This window comes from Pseudochaenichthys georgianus, chromosome 16, assembly GCF_902827115.2.
Source record: "Pseudochaenichthys georgianus chromosome 16, fPseGeo1.2, whole genome shotgun sequence".
Lineage (NCBI taxonomy): Eukaryota > Metazoa > Chordata > Actinopteri > Perciformes > Channichthyidae > Pseudochaenichthys > Pseudochaenichthys georgianus.
In genome coordinates, this window is record NC_047518.2 from 9,051,811 (window position 1) to 9,076,186 (window position 24,376).

General features: G+C 43.5%; 2 protein-coding genes across 2 annotated transcripts; one reads left to right on the forward strand and one right to left on the reverse strand.

The window, feature by feature from the left end:
- Positions 1–368: 368 nt before the first annotated feature.
- On the forward strand, positions 369–9,462 carry LOC139435466 (uncharacterized). Its single transcript, XM_071206123.1, has 2 exons — positions 369–1,372; positions 7,071–9,462. The coding sequence occupies exon 2, from the start codon at positions 7,805–7,807 to the stop codon at positions 9,257–9,259; it is 1,455 nt and encodes a 484-aa protein (XP_071062224.1). The 5' UTR covers positions 369–1,372; positions 7,071–7,804; the 3' UTR covers positions 9,260–9,462.
- A 3,039-nt stretch (positions 9,463–12,501) lies between these two features.
- Positions 12,502–22,595, reverse strand: LOC117461514 (syntaxin-12-like). Its single transcript, XM_034103420.2, has 10 exons — positions 22,272–22,595; positions 20,272–20,409; positions 19,370–19,439; positions 19,077–19,176; positions 16,601–16,738; positions 15,500–15,543; positions 15,045–15,150; positions 14,887–14,959; positions 14,716–14,798; positions 12,502–13,319 (listed from the first exon to the last, which is right to left on the reverse strand). Exons 2-10 carry the CDS (start codon positions 20,372–20,374, stop codon positions 13,227–13,229), a joined length of 810 nt encoding a protein of 269 aa, XP_033959311.1. The 5' UTR covers positions 20,375–20,409; positions 22,272–22,595; the 3' UTR covers positions 12,502–13,226.
- Between the last annotated feature and the right edge of the window lie 1,781 nt (positions 22,596–24,376).

Here is a 24,376-nt window from a genome sequence, read left to right on the forward strand (position 1 = left end):
TTATCACAGACCCCCAGGGAAACTCCCTCTGGAGGGAACACGGGGATTTTAGACTTTACAGACCCTTAACATGCACACAAATCTATAGAACACACTACACTACAGGAAAGGGAAAACCACAAAAAGCATAATAGGACCTCTCCAAAATGCTCTGGTTGCTCAGAAGCTTCATAGAAATGTAGCTGCTGATTAAAGTCCTTCTACATCAATCTAATATCAATGTATTTCTTTATCTCAATTTGTGCAATACTTTGTTCTAGACCAAAAACATTCTCATACTAGTTTTTAGAAATGGTTAACTAAATGAAGTCCTCTAACTTGTTGTTGATTGATGTGTCAGCTCGTCTTATAAAGTGTGAGCGCGCTCATGCTGTGTCGAGTGCTGAGTCATGGCAGCGGGGGTGCAGCGAAACCTCTCAGACCTAAGGACCTTTCAGGGAGGTGTAGAGTGCTCCTTCACTGCCATAAGACGGCGTGTAACCACGACAACCCCAATGTTATCTTCATTACATCCCACACTCTGTCATCTTGTTGATTATTCGATTCTGCATCATGATACAAGATGCGCCGGTCAAGATGGCCGCATTGTCGTTTGGCTCCTCTCCAACTTTGCCCTTTTTTGTATTTTGTGCATGTTTATTTACTTTGTGTCGTTTGCTTACCACAATATGGTGTCACCACACAAGCCCCCCCAGAATTCACAAGTAAACAAAATCCGTATGGCGGGGAGGAACCACACGCCTACCCCCACGTGTCCTGCATCGGAGCCGGCACAGCGACTTCCGCCTGTACGGTCCCCGTCAGAGGACGGATCGGAACAACAGGTCCACACCCCCTGACAGGAATCAAAGCTGGAGGGCGGCCCCGTCTCGGCAGTCGAGCCAGCACCACCGGCCGGTCCACGTCCAAATGAGCAGCCTTCACCCGGTCAATCGAGACGTGCTCAGCCTTGCCGCCCATGTCACCGTGCTCCAAGACCCGGAAAGGTCCATCGTAAGGGGGCTGCAGGGGGCCTCTGTGTGCGTCGTGCCGTATGAAGACGTGCCCAGCCGAGCGTAGCTCCGCGGGAACTTGGGACCCTGGCGCACCGTGCTGCGAAGTCAGAACCGGAGCAAAAGCCTCCGCTGCGTCTCTCAGGAAAACCCACTGGGCCGTGGCAGACCAGGGAGCTGATGCATTCGGGAGGAAATCCCCCTGGAACTCTCAGCGGCTGCCCGCCATGCTCTCTTGCCTGCAGATGGCCCACTGAGCGTTGTGGCTAACGTCTCTGCCCCGGGCTGTTGTGTAGCCAGGAAAAAGCGATCCACTTCATCAGCCAAGGCACGGGGCTCCGTGACAGGCGTGTTGGCCAGCGCCGTCTGGACCCGGGAAGGTAAGTGACGCAGGAAAATCTCCGTGAATAAAATCCGGGGATCTTCCCCCCTAGCAGATTTAGCATTTTCTCCATTAGCCGAGATGGCTTGCTGTCTCCTAGGCCTTGAATGTTAAGTATCTGGCGGGCCCTCTCCTTAGCAGATAAGCTAAATGTCTTAAGGAGAAGGGCCTTAATCGCCTCATATTTGCCATGGTGTGGGGGGTCTGTGATAAAACCAACCAACCTGGACGACGTGGAGCCTCCTAGCGCTGCTACAACATCGTAGTACTTCAGGTCCCCGTCACGGACCTGTCGGCAGGCGAAGTGCGCCCCCACGTGTGCAAACCACGCCGTTGCGGCATTCTCCCAAAACTCCGGCAGCTTTACGAAAACATCGCGCTCAGCCATGTTCGTTAATTTTCCAGAAACTTTCTCGGAAAAGTCGGGGTCACCAGTGTGGTGCCAAGGAAATGGAGTCGGAGGCGGTGTGTTTAGAATAGAGTTCCACTCTTTATTATAGGTTAACATCCAGTAGGTAATACACGTCTGCTCTGCATGACAAGCTAGCAGGACTCAACAGCTAACACTAGTTGGGTGGGGAGAAGGGGGTATCATGCACCCCCCTGAAATATACTTTTAATCAGATTTTCTAGATTGAAAAAATGGTGTAGAAAACGATTAGCTATGTTAAAAAGTTGAAAAATTGTCCCACGTATATTTTTTTCCCAAATTAGTGTTTATTTACCCTAAAAATCGAGTTTCACTCTTTTTACACCTTTCACTATATCTCAGCCATTATTGCAGATAACTGAACAAATAAGGTATCCAGATCCATGTTTTGAGGGTCAAGGAACACAATAAAACTATTCTTAAAGTGATCACATGTGTCTGTGGCATGCTATTATGCTAATTAGTGCCGCCATTACAATAAAATAGCATTTTAGTCTTGTACCAAGAACGATGTATTTTGCACCGACAGAGAAATATTCTTATAATCAGTGTTTCCTAAGTGTAAAAAGTATGTAGAAAATGATGAGCTATGTTAAAATGTTGTCTGGATGTCCCACATGTATTTTTTATGCAAATTAGTGTCACAATTGCCAACAACGGAATGTTCACACTTTTCACTCTATCTCAGCCATTATTGCAGATACATGAACAAATAATGTGTCTAGACCCATGTTTTGATGGTCAAAGATCACAATAAAACTATTCCCAAAGTGATCAGATGTATCTGTGGCATGCTATGCAAATTTAGAGACGCCAATATTGCAGTACAGTAAGTGAACACATAGGGTGTCCAGACAGATGCTGTGTATTTAACCAATATTTATTTGTTTTGTACTAGCCTACAGCAAGGGTCAAACATCATAATATAAGTATTGATGTGACTACTCTTTCCCATTCCAGATAAGCAGTCAAGGTTTGGCTCTCCACTATCTGATTAATACTCAATTTGAATCATCGTTTTCAATGCTATCATCAGAGTCAAATTCCTCTTCCTCTTCGTCTTCCTGTTCACGCTCTGTCGTGTCCAGGAGATCAACCAGGGAGGTTGGCAGGACAGGACCACAGGACCACACCGGTCTCAACACTCCATCAGTCCTCATCCATCCCTGCTCCTCATCATAGGGGTTTGGTTTTTCTAAAATTGATTCATCAGCTCGCTTGTATAGAGCGACGCGATGGTTCACACGTTGGACGTGCGGCTTCAGAGCATCATAGCATGGAGGAAGGCGAGCCAGGTCAACCTTAGACTTGGCAGTGAGTTTATCGTCCTGCCCCACCATTTTGCGCAGCAACTTGGCACGGACTACGTCCACTGAAGACTCACGACTCTCTCCATATATCAGACAGGTGAATTGCTCCAACTGCTTCAGCACCTCAGGCTTGACATTCCAGTTGTCACCGAGTTGACTGAACGCCCTGTGAAACTTCGGGTTCTTCTCCAGCTTTTTCAAGGGCCCCACCTTCCCCTTCCCTTTGAAGGCACTGGTGCAGTCTTCTCCGCTGAACACATGGAATCCAAGAAGTGTGGCACAGTAGTCTTCTCCCAGGGATTCTGCGAGCTCAGAGAGGTTGAGAAGTTGTCTATGTTTCCCTGACCCCGTATCCAGGTATATAGTCAGCCTGATGGCATGAGCGTGGTAAAGAAGAATCACAAAGATATCTGTGTCAGGTGTTCAGACTACAGCATTCTTGTACCCAAGGGCAGCAGCATGATGAAGGTAGAGTACCACCCTTGTATCAGTCTCTTCCTGGTTGCTGTAGATAGTGGGGAGCTCACGTACCTCAACCTGATACACAATGGGACATTGCACTTTGATCAACAATGACAGAGACTAGACACAAATCACAGATAATCACTTAGAGTATAATTAAACCATCAATCACTTTTAATATGGGCTTTCAATTTACCTTGCCATTTGAGGAGAGAAGTTGATGGGCTCTCCCTTCCACGACCAGCACTGCCATTTCTGTTCTCTCCAGCCTTGAAGCTGCCTGTTGATCACTCCATACACGCAGCAGGAGCTGGCAGAGTTGCTTTTTGTTGTCATCATTTGTGAGAAACATCTTGAAGTCATATGGCTTCCTGGTTGCTGGTCCAGCCAAAATGATCTTCTCTGAACTGCCACGTCTCAAGCTCTCCTGTGCTTTGATAGATCCTGGATGGCAACTGTCAGTCGAGAACAAAAAGTGCTTTTTGGCCACCATCTGATCGAGCAATTGTAGGCATATCTCCCCACAGGTTGGAGGAAGGTTGGTGAGGACATGGAGCAGAGCCATGCCATCCTGGATGAACAGGGCATCCTTAGGGTATGGCAGATCCTTTGGGGTGGTGTCCGCCAGAATGTAAAGAAAGGGTCCAATCATAACCACATGACGGACAAATGTATCTGGCCAACACCAGATGATGGGTAGGGCTTTCATACAGACACCAAGATCAAATGTATTCAGGACCCACCTCTGATCCACCTGATCAGTGGCTAGCTCAGAACGCTTCAGTAGCTCACGAACAACTGTATTGTCAGTGATTGGTTGATGGATGGGCGTGCCGTGAAGTAGTCCACTGTTGATTTTCTGAGTGGAGGAGTACCAGTTGCAGAGGTGAAGCCCCCAAGTCCAGGCACAGGCAGCTGTCCATTGCTTCCTATGTGCCTGATAAAGAGCCAGATGTAGTACACTTGCATCTCAGTTGCATAGACTGTGTCATTCTCTGCTGGCTGTGTGAATGATGAGCCGTCATTAAACTTTGGGTCGGCGTGAGTGAAATACAAGGGTCTGGTGTGTTGACTTTCAGGCTACGCTGTTGCGACTTGTCGATGACGGGTAGCATTCGGACCTTGTTGCTCTCAAACCCAGGCTTGACCACCTGGACCATGATTCCCCCAGCACTGTTGACAATGTTGCTGCCGTGCACACTGGGCGTGGTTTTATTCAAATTGTCCCACTCACAGTGGAATACCATGTTTCAATCTCCTATCACAATTGCGGGTATCCGATAGGATGAGACTTTGTCCAGGACCTTTGCCAGGGCAGTTTCCAACTCCAAACCAAATCCGTAGCTCTCAGAGTGGCCAAGCCTGTGTAATATTGTGGTGAGCTGCATGGTCCAGGTGGTCAAGCCTGGGTTTGAGAGCAACAAGGTCCGAATGCTACCCGTCATCGACAAGTCGCAACAGCGTAGCCTGAAAGTCAACACACCAGAAACACTCCCACCCTTGTATTTCACTCGCGCCGACCCAAAGTTTAATGACGGCTCATCATTCACACCGCCAGCAGAGAATGACACAATCTATGCAACTGAGATGCAAGTGTACTACAGCTGGCTCTTTATCAGGCACATAGGAAGCAATGGACAGCTGCCTGTGCCTGGACTTGGGGGCTTCACCTCTGCAACTGGTACTCCTCCACTCAGAAAATCAACAGTGGACTACTTCACGGCACGCCCATCCATCAACCAATCACTGACAATACAGTTGTTCGTGAGCTACTGAAGCGTTCTGAGCTAGCCACTGATCAGGTGGATCAGAGGTGGGTCCTGAATACATTTGATCTTGGTGTCTGTATGAAAGCCCTACCCATCATCTGGTGTTGGCCAGATACATTTGTCCGTCATGTGGTTATGATTGGACCCTTTCTTTACATTCTGGCGGACACCACCCCAAAGGATCTGCCATACCCTACGGATGCCTTGTTCATCCAGGATGGCATGGCTCTGCTCCATGTCCTCACCAACCTTCCTCCAACCTGTGGGGAGATATGCCTACAATTGCTCGATCAGATGATGGCCAAAAAGCACTTTTTGTTCTCGACTGACAGTTGCCATCCAGGATCTATCAAAGCACAGGAGAGCTTGAGACGTGGCAGTTCAGAGAAGATCATTTTGGCTGGACCAGCAACCAGGAAGCCATATGACTTCAAGATGTTTCTCACAAATGATGACAACAAAAAGCAACTCTGCCAGCTCCTGCTGCGTGTATGGAGTGATCAACAGGCAGCTTCAAGGCTGGAGAGAACAGAAATGGCAGTGCTGGTCGTGGAAGGGAGAGCCCATCAACTTCTCTCCTCAAATGGCAAGGTAAATCGAAAGCCCATATTAAAAGTGATTGATGGTTTAATTATACTCTCAGTGATTATCTGTGATTTGTGTCTAGTCTCTGTCATTGTTGATCAAAGTGCAATGTCCCATTGTGTATCAGGTTGAGGTACGTGAGCTCCCCACTATCTACAGCAACCAGGAAGAGACTGATACAAGGGTGGTACTCTACCTTCATCATGCTGCTGCCCTTGGGTACAAGAATGCTGTAGTCTGAACACCTGACACAGATATCTTTGTGATTCTTCTTTACCACGCTCATGCCATCAGGCTGACTATATACCTGGATACGGGGTCAGGGAAACATAGACAACTTCTCAACCTCTCTGAGCTCGCAGAATCCCTGGGAGAAGACTACTGTGCCACACTTCTTGGATTCCATGTGTTCAGCGGAGAAGACTGCACCAGTGCCTTCAAAGGGAAGGGGAAGGTGGCGCCCTTGAAAAATCTGGAGAAGAACCCGAAGTTTCACAGGGCGTTCAGTCAACTCGGTGACAACTGGAATGTCAAGCCTGAGGTGATGAAGCAGTTGGAGCAATTCACCTGTCTGATATATGGAGAGAGTCGTGAGTCTTCAGTGGACGTAGTCCGTGCCAAGTTGCTGCGCAAAATGGTGGGGCAGGCCGATAAACTCACTGCCAAGTCTAAGGTTGACCTGGCTCGCCTTCCTCCATGCTATGATGCTCTGAAGCCGCACGTCCAACGTGTGAACCATCGCGTCGCTCTATACAAGCGAGCTGATGAATCCATTTTAGAAAAACCAAACCCCTATGATGAGGAGCAGGGATGGATGAGGACTGATGGAGTGTTGAGACCGGTGTGGTCCTGTGGTCCTGTCCTGCCAACCTCCCTGGTTGATCTCCTGGACACGACAGAGCGTGAACAGAAAGACGAAGAGGAAGAGGAATTTGACTCTGATGATAGCATTGAAAACGATGATTCAAATTGAGTATTAATCAGATAGTGGAGAGCCAAACCTTGACTGCTTGACTTGACTGGGAAAGAGTAGTCACATCAATACTTATATTATGATGTTTGACCCTTTGTTACGTGCCGTAGTGTGTGTGTGTGGTCGTGTGTGTGTGTTTTCCTCTCTCTCCCTCTGATTGTCCCCAGGTGCAGCCTCTCCCCAGGTGCTCCTAATTAACAATCACGGCTTCCATATAGGACCGGAGGAGGACGGCAGTGAGGCCCCTTCTTTCTCTCCTTCTCGTCTGGCTGCATGTGTGCAGCATGTCTCTGTGTGAGACCCAGCTTGGTTGTGTGATGTTTATTGTAGTCTTGTGTTGTAATTTGGCTGGTGAGCCGCCTCACTTATGTTCTTATTAAAACCTCACTTAAACTCCTTGAGCATTGAGTTTCCTCTCCTTTTTCTCTCGTCCAGCTATCTTGTGTGTCGCTACTTCCCTTGGTACCCCTAGATCTACCAGGGAACGTAACATGGGGGCTCGTCCGGGATTTTTGACAAAGAGTGAGTATTTGGTTGTTGGTTAGTGTTGATATTGTGTGTGGTGGTGAGCAGTAGTGTATATAGGTGTAAGAGTGGCTGTGAAGTGTCTTCCTGTTGAACAGCTTCCTCAGTTTAGACAGGGGAGTGTCTAGCTGGACTGAATCAGTCCTTCCTTCAGGCACTCATTTTTTATTTTGCCTTTTTTATTTTCGGGGTAATCCTGGGTGGGGATTCATTCCCTGTTGGGGGCAGGCGATTCAGGGTTTTGGCCGCTGATGTTTGCCTTTAAAGTCGCCTCGAGCCCGGCACGCTCCAGAAGATAGTTGGGTACAGTTTGGTGGGCAGGATCTGGGGAAGTTTGTAAATAAATAAATAATAATATTTGTAAGTAGCCGTTACTATGGGGTCTAAATTAGATGCCAGGGTAAAAGTGCGTATGGCTCGTCTCCAGTGTGAGAGGGAGGAGCGTGAGTGTGAGCGAGAGTTTCAGCTCAGGCAGGAGCTGGAGATCAGGAAGTTGGAGGCAGACACTGCTGTCCGGATGCGTCAGCTAGAGCTCCAAGCAGCTGTGGTGGGTGATTCTGCCGTTACACCTTCAGGTTCTGCTGCTGCTTTTGATGCTGGTAGCAACATTCAGCTAGTCCCTGTCTTTCTGGAGTCGGAAGTGGAGATGTTCTTTAGTGCATTTGAGCGCATTGCTGCTGCTCTGCTCTGGCCAGAAGACGTGTGGGCCATACTCGTACAGTGCAAGCTAGTCGGCAAGGCTCAAGCGGCTTGCTCTTCTCTTTCTGTCGAGGATAGTTTGGAGTATGACAAGGTGAAAGGTGCTATTCTCAGGGCATATGAGCTGGTGCCTGAGGCCTACAGGCAGGGTTTTCGCGGCATGAAGAAAGCTGCTGGCCAAACATACGTGGACTTCGCGAGGGAGAAGAAAGTCCTCTTTGACAGGTGGTGTAGAGCATGTAAAGCGGATGACATCGCTTCAGTATGTGAGCTGATGCTGGTAGAGGAGTTCAAAAACTGTGTACCGGAGCGTACGGTAGTCTACCTCAATGAGCAGAGAGTGACTACCCTTCAGCAGGCTGCCACTCTGGCAGACGAGAGTGCGCTGATACACAGGAGCGTTTTGTTTCAGCGGGACCCTCCTCAGCGGGACACTTATCGGAGAGCTCCTAATAATGATGTTCCCTGTGCCAGTGTTCCATTGTTAGGTCCCAGGATAGACAGAGCTTGTTTTTTTTGTCTTGACCCAGGTCATATGATAGCAGACTGTGCAGCTTGGAAGCGAAAGCAGGCCACCACTATGGCGGATGAGGAAGGGCTTGAGCTTTTGGCTCAGAGCGATTCTCCTCATCGTTTTGGTTTCCGGAAAGCTCGTAACAGGCGTGCCACACAGGCTCATTCTGCTTCTCTTCCAGGACCCAAGAAAAAGAAATTGTGTTTCTTTTGTCTTGATCCTGGTCATCTAGAGGCAGAGTGTGTAGCTCGGAAGGAGCAGGTGGCAACTGCTCTGGAAAAGCCAAAAGACCGGCACCCGGTTGCGATGCGACAGAGTGGTGTGGTGCAGTTAAGTTCTGCATCCGTCTGTGACAGTGCTGTGGGTGTTTCCGTCTCTGAAGCGGTGGGTGTGGACCTAGCTCAGAGCGATGTGGATCTGTGTTCAGTGAGTGGTGTGTGTGTTGTGTGTGTTCCATGTGTTGCTCCGGTGTTGGCTGCTGGTGAGCAGTATAAGGTGTGTTTTATGGGGGGAAGTGTTACGTGCCGTAGTGTGTGTGTGTGGTCGTGTGTGTGTGTTTTCCTCTCTCTCCCTCTGATTGTCCCCAGGTGCAGCCTCTCCCCAGGTGCTCCTAATTAACAATCACGGCTTCCATATAGGACCGGAGGAGGACGGCAGTGAGGCCCCTTCTTTCTCTCCTTCTCGTCTGGCTGCATGTGTGCAGCATGTCTCTGTGTGAGACCCAGCTTGGTTGTGTGATGTTTATTGTAGTCTTGTGTTGTAATTTGGCTGGTGAGCCGCCTCACTTATGTTCTTATTAAAACCTCACTTAAACTCCTTGAGCATTGAGTTTCCTCTCCTTTTTCTCTCGTCCAGCTATCTTGTGTGTCGCTACTTCCCTTGGTACCCCTAGATCTACCAGGGAACGTAACACCCTTGCTGTAGGCTAGTACAAAACAAATACATATTGGTTAAATACACAGCATCTGTCTGGACACCCGATGTGTTCACTTACTGTACTGCAATATTGGCGTCTCTAAATTTGCATAGCATGCCACAGATACATCTGATCACTTTGGGAATAGTTTTATTGTGATCTTTGACCATCAAAACATGGGTCTAGACACATTATTTGTTCATGTATCTGCAATAATGGCTGAGATAGAGTGAAAAGTGTGAACATTCCGTTGTTGGCAATTGTGACACTAATTTGCATAAAAAATACATGTGGGACATCCAGACAACATTTTAACATAGCTCATAATTTTCTACATACTTTTTACACTTAGGAAACACTGATTATAAGAATATTTCTCTGTCGGTGCAAAATACATCGTTCTTGGTACAAGACTAAAATGCTATTTTATTGTAATGGCGGCACTAATTAGCATAATAGCATGCCACAGACACATGTGATCACTTTAAGAATAGTTTTATTGTGTTCCTTGACCCTCAAAACATGGATCTGGATACCTTATTTGTTCAGTTATCTGCAATAATGGCTGAGATATAGTGAAAGGTGTAAAAAGAGTGAAACTCGATTTTTAGGGTAAATAAACACTAATTTGGGGAAAAAATATACGTGGGACAATTTTTCAACTTTTTAACATAGCTAATCGTTTTCTACACCATTTTTTCAATCTAGAAAATCTGATTAAAAGTATATTTCAGGGGGGTGCATGATACCCCCTTCTACCCACTAGACTACACAGGTGTTCTCACTAAAGGGTACGTGTAGCAACACAACAAGCAAGGCGAATTATGGTCCACAATATGGTGTCACCACACCCTATTAGTTTTTAAGAGTCCGCTTAAGACCTTCCTTTTTGATAAAGCTTATAGTTAGGGCTGATTAGATTCAGCCCCTAGTTTTGCTGTTATAGGCTTAGACTGTCGGCGAACACCTTACTTCTTCCTTCTCTCTGTCTATACCTGTGTACTCTCATGTTCCGAATAACCCATCTTCCCCCAAATTTCTTTTTGGTGTCTATCTACGCCGGGATCCTGAGTCGTGGCTGTGTACCTGTCACTGTGATCTTATCTGATGGTCACATTACTACTTCAAGTCTTCTCTGATGGCTGCCAGAGGGTTGTTGACATCCCCGTGGATTCATCTTCTTATTACAGACACATGCATTTCCAAACATTCGGTCAACCTACGCTGTAAAATGTATTATCTCTTACACATGGCATCTATTGCACGTGTGACCGTCCTGGGAGAGGGATCCCTCCTCTGTTGCTCTCCCTGAGGTTTCTCCCATTTTTTCCCTTTAAACTGTGGGTTTTTCTCCGGAAGTTTTTCCTTGTACGATGTGAGGGTCTAAGGTCAGATGGTGTCATTTTCTCATACTGATATCCTGCACAAATTGTGCTGTTGTATTTACTGTATAGTGTCCTTACTGTAAGGTAATTATTATATGTACAGCACTTTGGCTCGACCAAAAATCGTTTTAAAAATGTGCTCTATAAATAAAACCTGATTTGATTTGATAAAAAGAAATAGCACTTTACCATTGCTTACACCTACAATATATGCTGTGAGCTGATTATCGAGCTTCATTGTAACAGTCGCGGGTACACTGTGTATGAGCGTGAGGGGAGTGTTGCAGTAGAACATTCCACTGTAGCGCCGGTACATTAATTGGAAACCCTACATCGTTTGAACACCCTCTATATCAGCGGTTTTCAAAGTGTGAGGCGCACCTCCCGCGAGGGGCGCCACAGAGCTTCAGGGGAGGCGCAGCGTGAGAAAAAAATAACGACAAACTGTGAAAGTTAACTTCAGCTAACTTTATGCGAGCGGCAACATGGATCGATTTTTAGTGAAGTTACCTAAAGTGAAAGAGGAGACAGCGTCTGGCGGAAAATGTCAGCTTTGTTTTGAAATAAAAGTTGTGGCTCATCGGACATTTATGAGAGAAAATCTCTAATGTCCGAGTGCAAGTGAATGCAGCACAAGACGGGAGCCTTGTAACCTTGTAACCCCTCACCCGGCCCTGGCGCGAGCGAGGAAATGCGATTGAAGATTTCATTTGAACGGGACGGCGCATTCGGACCCCAAGTACTGAAGGAATGAGGTATTTGCGGTCTACAATGACAGAGAAGAGACTGTGAAGTTTGGCTGTACTCAGCATTGAATCAAAACGCACTAAAGCTTTAGATCTTAATAAGTTTGTGAGGCGTTTTGCTGATCAAGATGGTAATAGCCGCATTCAGCTGTAATAGGCATGCCAACTTGATGCTCTGCTCACGACTCGATGAGTATAACTAACTGTTAAGATGATGACCTTACATGTGTAAATATTTTTTTTTCTTTGTCGGGGTCTGCCCCCAAAACACTGTTTTAAGTCCTGAGAAAGTCAAATAAGACGGTGTGTAAAACTACACTGCCCAGCCAACAAAAAGTAACCACTTTGATTTAACTAGGTCAATAGGTAAGGGCATTCCACTGGATAACAATACCCCTGCATTATAGCAACAACAACAATAATAATAATAATAATAGCAATAATAATTAGGAGGGGGGGCACGGCTGTTCTTATGTTCTCTGAGGGGAGGCTCACCTTCCCACACTTTGAAAACCCCTGCTCTATATGAACCGTCAAGCTACCCCACAGCACTCCCAAAAGAAAATCTCTGGCGCCGCCACTGGCCGCGGCACATGACGGTTTTGTGTGCCCTCCCATGAAAATCGTATGCCCTCTGTAGATTTGTTCTGGCGCCGGGTCTGGTGTTACATAGGGATGTCACTATGTTACGAGAGTGAAAAAGGAGTCCAATTGAGGCGTTTCAGGCAGGGGGTTGAGTGTGCTGAAAACTAATAGTGCATAACATCAGGTTAGCTGGTGCCTCTGGTGGAGAAAATGAGACATGACATGTGGAGCACTTCATCAGGTGGAACTGTATTCAATTCTCTCAGCTGGGCACCTACAGTGAAACAAAGTGTTCTCTCATGACAGACATTTCGCCAGCTAAAACACTTGATATTTCCTTTTACATTCTCATGAGTAACACACTCCTCATACTGCAAATACACTTCATATTTAACAACACAGGGTCACATACTGTAAAAAAGATTGCATTTGACACCGTCCTACAGTAGCGATAAATGTTACACTGAAGGAGATGTACTTTTTATGTGTTGGAATGTAGAGTTTATTTGTCATTCTCACACACACACACACACACACACACACACACACACACACACACACACACACACACACACACACACACACACACACACACACACACACACACACACACACACACAAGTTGGTGTTATAAATAATAGTAGTCATACATGGTTTCATTGGCGTTTTAGTGTCCCAAAACATTTACAACTTGTCGATTTTAGTATAGGAAACACATATTTTTATGAATATATCACAACATATTGGTAGATTTGGGGTGCTGTTAGCCTAAAAGTACCCAAAACATAAAAAACAAAGAAATACATCCACATTCAGTCACACAGAGGCTGAATAAAGGGGCAACATTTAGCTTTTAGTGTGTTGGGGTATTTAAACTAATTTTAACACATACAGCGCTCTCTCACTGTCTCTCGGTCATACACACACTGGAGGTCATCTGAAGGTGTGTCTCCTTATTTGAGTGCCTGCCAGATGATGATGATGAAGATGATGAGCACCAGCGACAGCACCATGGTCAGAATGCACATCCTCTTACGGGACTTCCTCTGCACACAACAAGGGGCCATGTTAGTGTCATCAAATTCAGAACAAGTGACAGTGTATGGAGACAGGACATCATAGTAAATGTATTCATTCTAGTAAACAGCATGAATCAATAACTAGATGATTCTCTTGATCTTACTGTCAACTTATCACATGAAAGGTCCAAACCAAAACGGTGTTACTCCTTCTCTTAAAGGTGGGGTAGGTAATTTTGGAGAAACCAGCTCGAGTGCGCTAGAATTTGAAAATACACAACCGGAAAAAACCTGCCACTTCCTCACAGAGCCCCTCCTCCAACACACACGAACGCGCACATGACCAATGAGGGCACGAGAGAAGTTTGTGCACAGATGGAAGGCTGACAGGCAGGTAGGCCATCCAGTTACTTTAGCCGGGCCGGCTCAGATGATTGGTCGTGCTTTTTACAGCACTACGGCTTCTACAGATGACATTTTTTTATGGATTTGTTGTCAAAGCACTTAAGATATTCATTGCTATCGGGATGTTAAGAGCATTCCATGGAATATAACAAAAAGTGTATCTCGAGCCGGTTTCTCAAACTTACCTACCCCACCTTTGATACTTCCTGTGTCAGTGCTGTAAGCTCACTGCATATGGAACTAGACCTCGAAAGAATAGATAATAAAACAAAGAAACCTGAGAACTAAGGCAAACATTGTGAAAGGAAATGGCATTCCATCAAGCTGAAAGAACCTTGTTTAGTCTTGTAATATTATATTATATATATTTCTCAGAAGTGATGACACCATGAGCTTCTTTAGTGATACAATGATAAAGAGACAACATTAATAACCTGCTAGCTTCAACCAGGACCAATTTTTCTTCCACAACAGTAACTTTATAAACTACAGAAGAGGATTAGAGCCACATGAACAAAAGCTATTTTATTTTCATAATTCTAAGAAAAAACTTAGAATGATAGACAATTCTGTGAATGATGTATTCTGATTTGAAAAAGGCAGAATCTCAAAACGCTGTCTTTAATTACAGAACAAAAAAATAAAAACTCGTTTCACATAGCGTTTTTTGTAATAAACATCTGTTGCACGTGATTATACGAACACTGCTTCTCTATCATCGACCTTCACTTGAACACATTCATGTTTTGAGGCAATTCGAAGAGCAATTAGGCAGCTTAAAGAAGTGTTACCATCATTCCTTATCAAATATGATAACGATGTCTTTGTTGTCAGGATATGAACTACACTCTTTCAAAGAAGTTGCGGGGGAAAAAATGTAAGCAGCAATTTTTATTCAGCAATTTGAGGATGCGTTAGACACACTATACTTGTAAGATTCCCAGTGTTTTGTTAGTTTGGTATTTGAATGGAATGTCTCCATGTGTACATGCAACAGTGAATGACTCTGCTCTCTCACCTTGTAATAGGAGGCCTTCTGCAGCTGGACGGTGCCCCTGTCTACATGAACCTCAGCACTCTCCACATGGGCCTCTATGGTGTCTGTTCATCACACACAGGGGGGGGGGGGCACTCATGAGCATATTCAAATCACATGTGCGAAGCATCAACTCTGTTCCTTCTGACTCACCGATCATCTCCCCCTGATCGTGGATCATCACAGCCAGGTCCTTGAAGATCTGGTTCACGTCCTTGATGTTGGCCTGAGGAGACAGGGGGAGGGGGTGTTAGCTGGGGGAGAGAGCTACAGAGTCCCTGCCTCTGAGGGGTGAGGGGGGTGTACTGTACCTCCAGCTGTCTGATGTTGGTCTCTCTCTCCCTGATGGTCTCCAGGTTCTCCTCAGTGACCGGGGGCTCCTCGGTCTGAGTCTGGCTCTCACCCCACTCATCCTCACTGCAATAACACACACTTTATTTCACAGAGATACGGACCTTTGTGACATTCTGTTATGTTACGTCAAACTGTTCAGACTTTCCCTTAGACTACTTAAGACATCTTTTAGTGTGATCTTTTATAATTGATTATACAGATAATACAGAGGGTGCGGGGGTCCAACACACCCATAGGTGTCCCATAGTGTTGTCTTTAACAACAGCCTGATGACACAGTGTGCAGTGACTCAAAGAACAGCGGAACAACATACTGTATTTCAGGCTTGCTGTGGCTTTCTCACCCAAAATGGTGTTAAAAAATGAAATAGTGGCTGGAATGAGCTGAAGGTAAAATATTTAGAAACACTTACCCTTCATATGTGACCAGTTGGTCAGTCACATTGCCTCCATCTCCCTGCAGACAGTAACACAAGATAATAAACATCAGCGTTCATCACTGTTATATCCTATACATATTACACTATGATTTTAACCCTCCTGTTGTCTTCGGGTCAAATCTGACCGATGTACTACTTTCATCAATCATAACTTTTTTGTTTTACATTCGATTGCATCATTAAGGCTTTATGATATCCTTCACAGGAGACATTTGAACATAAACTGGCTGATCACCTCTTCCGTTGCATTCTGGATGATTTAGTCAACTTTGTAACACCATGGTGTTCCCGCTCAAAAATGACCTCCATAAAGAAAAGGAATTAGTAACCATCCGGATCAGATCACACACACACACACACACACACACACACACACACACACACACACACACACACACACACACACACACACACACACACACACACACACACACACACACACACACACACACACACACACACACACACGCACATACTCTAGACGTGTGTGTGTGTGGCTTATGTGCCCATCCCCCCACATGGATCACACCTGGCACACGCAATACATGTTCAGTGTCTGTTCTTTGTATATTTACTGCAGTTCTTCATGTGTACCAGTAGTCTGATACAATATGTACAGTTTGAAAGGTTGTTAAAGATTAATGGTTTTTGTGTTAATATAATAGCAGTTAAAACAGGACCGGTCAAATTTGACCGGCGACTGTGGCTACGAGGGCGTGCGGTCGTCTTTCAACCAGAAGGTTGTGGGTTCGATCCCAGCCCATGCAGTCAACATGTCGATGTATCCTTGGGCAAGACACTTAACCCTGAGTTGCTCCCGATGGCCAACGGTGTGTGAATGTGTGTGAATGTTAGTTCCTAGAGTTAGGTACACTGCTCTGTATGAATGGGTGTGAATGGGTGAACGACATGTAGCATGTAAAGCTCTTTGAGGGGTCTTCAAGACTGGATACAGCGCTATATAAGTACAGTCCATTTACCATTACCACGAACACCAAAGTAAGGGGGGGGGGGGACACGAAGACAATAGGAGGGTTAAGAGTCACCCTTTGTTCACAGTGAGTCAGAACTCACCAGGACTCTGGATCCGGCCCGGGCTCTGGCCACGGACTCCTTCTCTCTCTCCGCCGCCCTCCGCTGAACCACCTGGAAGTTGTTGAGGGCTGAGGAGAAATCATTCATCAAGCGCTCCCTCTGGAGCTTCTGCTGCCTCTGGAAGAAAAAGAAAGAAAGGAATCTTTGTTAACATTCGGTCAAGGCTGTCCTTTTGCATTAGAGTTCAGGTCTAATGCAAAGCTCTGAATGGTGTTAACCTGAGTCCATTTTTCACTTAGTCCCTCCACTGGCTCCTTGCATGTTTTACAATGTTTCAAGGTTTTAGTTATTTACTACACGTTCTAAAGTTGGCGAGCACCAGCCTATCTCTCATTTTCATTTTTGCTGTTTTTCCCCCAAAAACATTTAGTCCAAACGTTGGTGATGACGTGTCTGAGTGTGCTGCTTGGAGTTATTGAGCGTCTCAAAGGTTATCATTTTGAAGTATATCTCGACTGCAGGCAACATGGATGTCCCGATGTGTTTAGTCTTTGAAAATGAAGAGAGGACAAAGCAGAGATAACACAGGAAAAACAAATCAACTCTGAGATTGCTCCAAAGATCCCACAGCATGCCCTGGACCCTAAACATTGAATATAGCTTTTAATTGAACTTGACCTTCTTCTTTTATTATGTTCACTATAATTATTGCTATCAAGTCATTCTAATTTGAAAGATGTCTGTGTCTCAGCCGAGGAGTTGTAACTCATCAGCAGATGGTTCAAAACACTGTGAACTACACGATCAACTAGTAAACAAAGATCAATCGGCTGCATAATCTAAATAAAGAGTACTGTCATACGGAGACTTCCGGAATGAAGAGTGAGGAGTAGACGTGTTTTCCTCCGCTCCCTCGCTTCCAAATTTGTTATCATGTAGAAACCTCGTAACTCACTTCAAACGTTTACCAATCGATACAGAGCAACTTGATACCTTACACACACACATGGCATCTTTAGCCACAAAACTATTGACACCCTTTCTATTGATGAAGAACCCAATACTTAATTCTCAGCAGAGCACCCCCCCCCCCCTCCTCTCCCTTTTCTTTGCAATACTATTTCATATTCATCCTTTATTTATTTTGCTTTTGATTTCCTTGTCCCCCCCCCCCCTTGTATGTTTGCGTGAATGAGATTGCGGGGTAAAGAGGTTTGTGTGTGTTTGTCATCTATATTAGGAAAACACAGTATTTTACATGTACCTATCTCGCTATCTGTGCGAAAACTACTACACATATTTATTAAAAAAAAGAGTACTGTCATCCATTGGGTTGTAGTTGTAACATGAATAGCACCATGAGAAGGCAAAGACAGAGATTGATTTTGATGCAGGAACAAAGTCCAGCCCACTCTCACTTCACATCCTGAAGTGTGTCAGTATGAGCAGCATTCTCTGGAGGACGCAATGTTATTCTCTCCTTTGTACATACATTAAAATCACCACTAATGCTATATTCTTTTGAAAAGAAGTCACCATCTTCAATGATCATTTTGTTTACAAGGCATTTCTTTAATATCTTTGTAGATTGTTAATATTTTGTATTTCCTTTAACTTGACCACCCTCTGCTGGGCCCTGCAGACTCCTGTCCTGTGGTATGATGCAATGGCCTCACTTAACCCTACAGTAAGTGTGTTTCTGTATGTTCCCTATTGAAGTGCGCTTCTAATAACCATGCTTTTGCTACAAAGTGGTGGTGAGTAATTGGTTACGCCATGTGTTGTCATTTACTAACGAGCTCAATTATTTAATTCTTAGTGTTTGTATTTGTCTGGACTGTGACCAAACGGTCATCATTATGCTATTGTTACATGCAGCGTCATTTAGCTTCTCTTGTCTCCTTCCCTCTCATCCTGAAGCTATCCGCGGCTCTGCTTTTTGATGACGCATCAACAATGATCTGACCGTGGAATAAGCTTATCATGGCATTCATTGCCCTACTCTGATTTTACTGACATGTTGATAAATATCAATCGAATGATTTATTGACATAGCGATAGTTGGTACAGAGATGTGCGCTCAGGGGAGGCCGCCTCTCCCATTTCAATGAAAGTAGCATTTACAGAAAGTAAAAAAAGATATACATATAAATATTACGTCTTTCAACTGATCTATGACTAAATGTAATTGTTTGATTGCGATCATTTTATACAATTTTTTTTTTGAAAATTCGGCTATTTTGTCAAAATAGCCGAATTTGCAGAACTCTGCTTCAAATAGGGGGAGACGTCATTGAACACTGACCTGTAGGCCTATGTGTGTGTTTTAAATAATGATATTATGAGATATGAAACACACGGTCTCCTAACCATTAGGTCAGTCATTGTGTAACCTCCCAATCGAATGGAGAATTCAAGCTTCCACTATGGGGCTCATATGTCTATAAGTGTGGCTCTGATACTAGCCAGCGCCTCTGTGCCCATTGACCACCACACGTCACTGGTGAGGGCTGACCTGTTCTGATGGAGACAGTGGGGGGGGCAGGGAGCCCAGCTCCTTCAGGTGTCTGTTGGTTTCTTTAGCCAGCTGGTTAGTGTAGTGCTGGAGCTGTTGGCTGCAGGGGAACACACACACACACACACACACACACACACACACACACACACACACACACACACACACACACACACACACACACACACACACACACACACACACACACACACACACACACACACACACAACATTAAGATCCTTCCACTCTGAGATATTACCCAGGGTGCTGCTGGTCCCAGGTCAGTACTCACAGCTTCTCCTTCAGCTCGGAGCTCTCCTGTCTCAGCCCGGGTTGGTTGAGGAGGTTTTTGATCTGACCAGCTGAGGAGAAAAGGAACAATTGAATTACACACAGGGTGGAGAGGGTTACTACAACATGTGTTCCTTTACAATTACTAGTTGCCAGTCAAATAATATGTTATCAGCAACCTTATCTAGGTATCACAATATTAAAGTAATGTAACCTGATTACTGACTGGTGCATTTGGATTACCTCAATATCAAATGCAATGCCAATACATACAAAATCAAATAAATATCAATAAGATGTTTTTTAGTTAAGTGTAATATGTAAAGACGAAAGGACAATGTGACCTTCGAGAAGAAGAAACCAAGATATTTAGGATTTTTAAAAAAATGATTGTATTGATAGGAACCCTGTCTTTCACTCAGCCTATTCAGTCTACACACCAGCACTGACACACATGAGCACAAACTACAGTTTAAAAAAGCAGACATCAAATCTGAGCTGACAGAAAATGCTCTGTTTTAGTTTAATACACACAGTTAAGCTCACACACACTATTTTATGAACATATAGGTTCACCTGCTGAATTAAAAACACAACAAATGAAGCAAAGAAAATATATATATTTATATATTATTAAAATATATGAATTCTACTGTACAGCTTTTCATTCTCTTTTATCTTATTCGTTTCTGAATTTGACTTGCACCACTGAATCAATATTTTTGACTATATTGCTTTACGTCTTAAGTACATTGTATGGTGCGCTGTATTGGACTTTCCTTTCCCCTGCATTAGCCTCAGTGCATTCCACAATACAACGTGAACATTTGAATAGATTGTGTTCTCCAGCGATCCGGTGTGGAACAGGTTGTTGCTGCTGCGCGTGACACCGTGCGCACTCACAGTTGTTGCTGATCTTCTGGATGTTGGAGCTGCAGGTGTGGATGAGGCTGCTGAAGTCCCTGGGCTGGGACCAGCTGCTGCTGTCTGCACTCATGTAGGACATCCTGACGCCTCACTGTCACTGAGGAGAAGCACGAGCTGAACACACACAATGAGAGGATTAAGCACACTCAGCAAATTAGATTTCATTTCAGAGAATTTCAGTTTTTGTATTGAAACAACTTATAGTGTTAAGTATGTGACTGTCTCCTGTAGTTATTGAATTGCTCTTAATACTGCACTGTCAGTGTTCCATTTTATTATTATGCTGCTGTGTTATATGTGTTATTGTATTTTTGTAACTCTGGCACGACAATTTCATCGGGATAACTAAAGTCCTATCTTATCTTATCCAAAAACAGCAATTTGAAGACTTTAGAATTTGTATATAACTATTGCTCTCAAATATGGACAGCTTTTCCAACAGAGAAGTCAAATGCAAACGTTCATATTTGATTATTTCTCTGAGACATATGATTTATTTATTTATGATATAAAATGGCATGCCATAGTGTATGCTCCAGTGCAGTAGTGAAAATGGACCTTAAGCTAAATACACGAGTACAGTCAGTCATTCCAAATCTGATTTTAAATCTTAAATTCGAATGAAATTTGATGCCAACTTCCATCCTCAAAGTTATCTTTTCATCTGTAATCCTTTACCATTACATAGCCTCTAAAGATGATACATGCACTGGTGGGATGTAATAATGTACTTTTACTCAAGAACTGTACAATGTTGAGGTACATGTACTGTACTTGAGTATAAACGTTTTTTCCTTTTTTATACTTCCGCTGCATTACATTTTGGAAGTCAATATTGTACTTTACAACATTTATTTGACAGTTTAAATTACTAGTTACTTTATAGTTTTGGCTAATACAATAATGATAAAAATTAACATATAAATAAACATTGTAATTTAATGTCAGCTGTGATACACATCAATAATCACAATCCAGAAATGTAATATAAATTATTCTGAAAAGGGTCATCATGAGTACTTTTATTTTTGGTTCTTTAGTACTTTCACAATCAGAATTCTTTTATCCGTCATTAACATTGTTGCAGCAAAGAGCCCAAATAAGGACACACATATAACAGTACTGTAGTAGTAAAGCAAAGTGGCAAGAACACATTAATACAAATTATCAAATTAGTACACAAGGTAGAAAAGACAAGTGGCAGCATTATAAAAAAGTGGAACAAATAGAAAGTAATGACGTACCTCTCAGATAACAATAGTAAATAGCAATATATTGAAAATAGTAAATATTGAAATAGTACATTGTTGTTACAGTATTGGGTAGTGAAACAAAGTCAGTAATAGTAGCAGCGTAGCATATATTGCACTACAGTGCTGTTATAGTCTGTGTTGTTATGTGTGTGGTGGTCTAGCAGGGGCTAATGATTTTTCTTTGAGTATTTTCACAAATAAACTATTGCTACTCTTACTTGAGTAAAAAAACGAGTATTTATTCCACCATTGCCTATAGGTGGGCTGCCCAAATTATGAAGTAATCGTGATATAGTGTGTCATCTAACATAATGGAGAACAGAGCCAAAACAACAGCATGTAACGGAGGAGATGACCTGCCCTCCTCTTCCTCACGGAGTACAGTAAAGAGGCTGCGTGCCGCTATCTAAAGAATAACAGAGGCGCGCGCGAGCCAAACCCAAATCATCGCGTGGATTGTGCCAGATAATTCTGGAACGAAAATAAACACACAGCCATACGGACTATAGCCGACTGACACCATATTAAACCATCCCTACTGCTGTTAACAAAGCATTTTACTCTAGCATAAAACTAACCTTATATCGACAGTCGTCATTCAGTGGTAACAACAATATGTCACGTGCATCAAATGTAACCTAGATATGTTTACAGTGTTGTGCACAGCAGCAGTTAAACATTCCTGTTAAAAAAAATGTAGAATGTTTACAGTATATGTTTTACCTGGCGGTGAAGCAGACGTTGGCAGTGTCGGTTGTCCAAATGTCTCAGATTTATATTTCTAAATCAGAATTAGCGGACCCAGCCTGTGACGTCACGCGTACAGAGCTCTGATCCAACTTTGCTGTGATGCTGCGTTCACTGACAGTAGCAAAGGTGGTTAACTCAAGTCTTCAGTGACTAACAACTTGCTGTTAACTGTCACGTTATATTTACTGCTAGAACATAGTTTCTAGAAGTGTTTTAACTGCTATTCTAGCATACTTTGAAACATACAGTTTTGTTAGGACTTGAAAACGATATGTTTCTTGTGCATCCCCGGTTTCTCCCACTGTGATTTGTAGACATCTAGTCTGCACTGGAAACTAAAATTACATTTAAATATTCAACGTTGACGAAGTGATCTGCTGGAGTAATCCCGTGCCTGTCCCATGACTCTCAGACTGACTCTAATAATAAACCTGAATGCAGCCCGGGCAGCTCTGCATGTGACAGCTGACTTAAATCAATATCCGATAGCTCTATGGAAAAATTATAATTATATGAATCCACGTGCTATGACCATTTGCAATATACATTTTATACTGGGCAAGGTATATAATGCATCTTAAATAACTCTGAAAAAGTCAAAGACAGTGGTGTAAAGAAAAAAAGTGCATTTACTCAAGTAACATTTTTAAAGACTTGTAGGCCTACTTTATTTGAGTATTTCCATGTTATGCTACTTTGTACTTTACCCCACTACAGTTCAGAGGTTAATCGTGCAATTTCCCTCCACTACATTTATTTAATACCTTTAGTTACTTTACAGATGTGGATGAATGATGTGAAATATAATCAAGTGTTAAATCAGACTTTAGTTCCACCTGGAGTAAATCCACAAGCTACCCTGCAGTCTACAAAGTCATTCAAACTAGCTGCACCTTCACCAGCTTTGAGAACACTTTCATGATCAATCATTATAAAACATATCATATATATAATTCTGAAACGGACCAATCTGCACAATGACTACTATTACTATCGCTACTTTCACTATATTTTCACTAGCAGGAACCACGCCACAACAATGTGATGTTTCTAAGTTTATTGAAGTAACATGTGAATGATGTGAGGGGAGTATATAATTCTGAAATGGGCCAATCTGCACAATGACTACTTTTACTTTAGGTACTATACTGTACGTTTATTTAGAAGCATATACTTTGGTACGTTTACTTGAGTAACATTTGAATGTACATAAAGAACCTTGAATGCAGGAATTTTAGTTTTTAGTCTATCCCTACACTCTGGTACTTAAGTACATGGTCCGAGTACTTCTCCCACCTCTGGTAAAATATGCATACAGTATAGAAATATTGCTCAAATATTCTAGCTGTGTGATTTCCCCCCCCTTCTTTTGTCTGACAGATGGTGTTGCTGCAGTGCCTCCAGTAGAGGGAGGGAGTGTGCCGTGTTCCAGTGCTGTGCCTGAAGCTCTCTGTAGTGCAGCTCAGCGGGGGCTTTTGGTATCATGTGGGACGCTTCATTATCGTCTGTTGTACCAAGACTGTTTATTGAGTTGTTACATGGTTTCTGTAAAAACAGATATATTATTATCTATTTTATATCTATATTCTGTGGTTATTCAGTGCTGACTTAGTGGCAGTGCTTACTGTCGCACATGTATGCAAATCATATTTATTTTAATATTCATACTTCCTGTAATCATACCCAAACAACCAATGGCACTAGCTAGAAATGCAACAGTAACAGCTTAATTTGCTGTTTATATACAGTATGTATAATACACCGAACAAAAAATGTTCACACACAATGAACAAGCAAAGAAAAAAGTAATCCTAATGAAACATGACAGGAAAGTAATAAAGTTGGTTAGGTTTCAGAGTCAATGTCAGCATGTATAGAAAAAAAATCAGTATTGGTGAGATATTGGTAGAACCTGATGATAAAAACATAAGCTGCTGTGTGTGTGTGTGTGTGTGTGTGTGTGTGTGTGTGTGTGTGTGTGTGTGTGTGTGTGTGTGTGTGTGTGTGTGTGTGTGTAGTCTACAGCATATTTAAATGTGCTTGTGTACACACATCTGGTCTACATAGAGTTAGTGTCC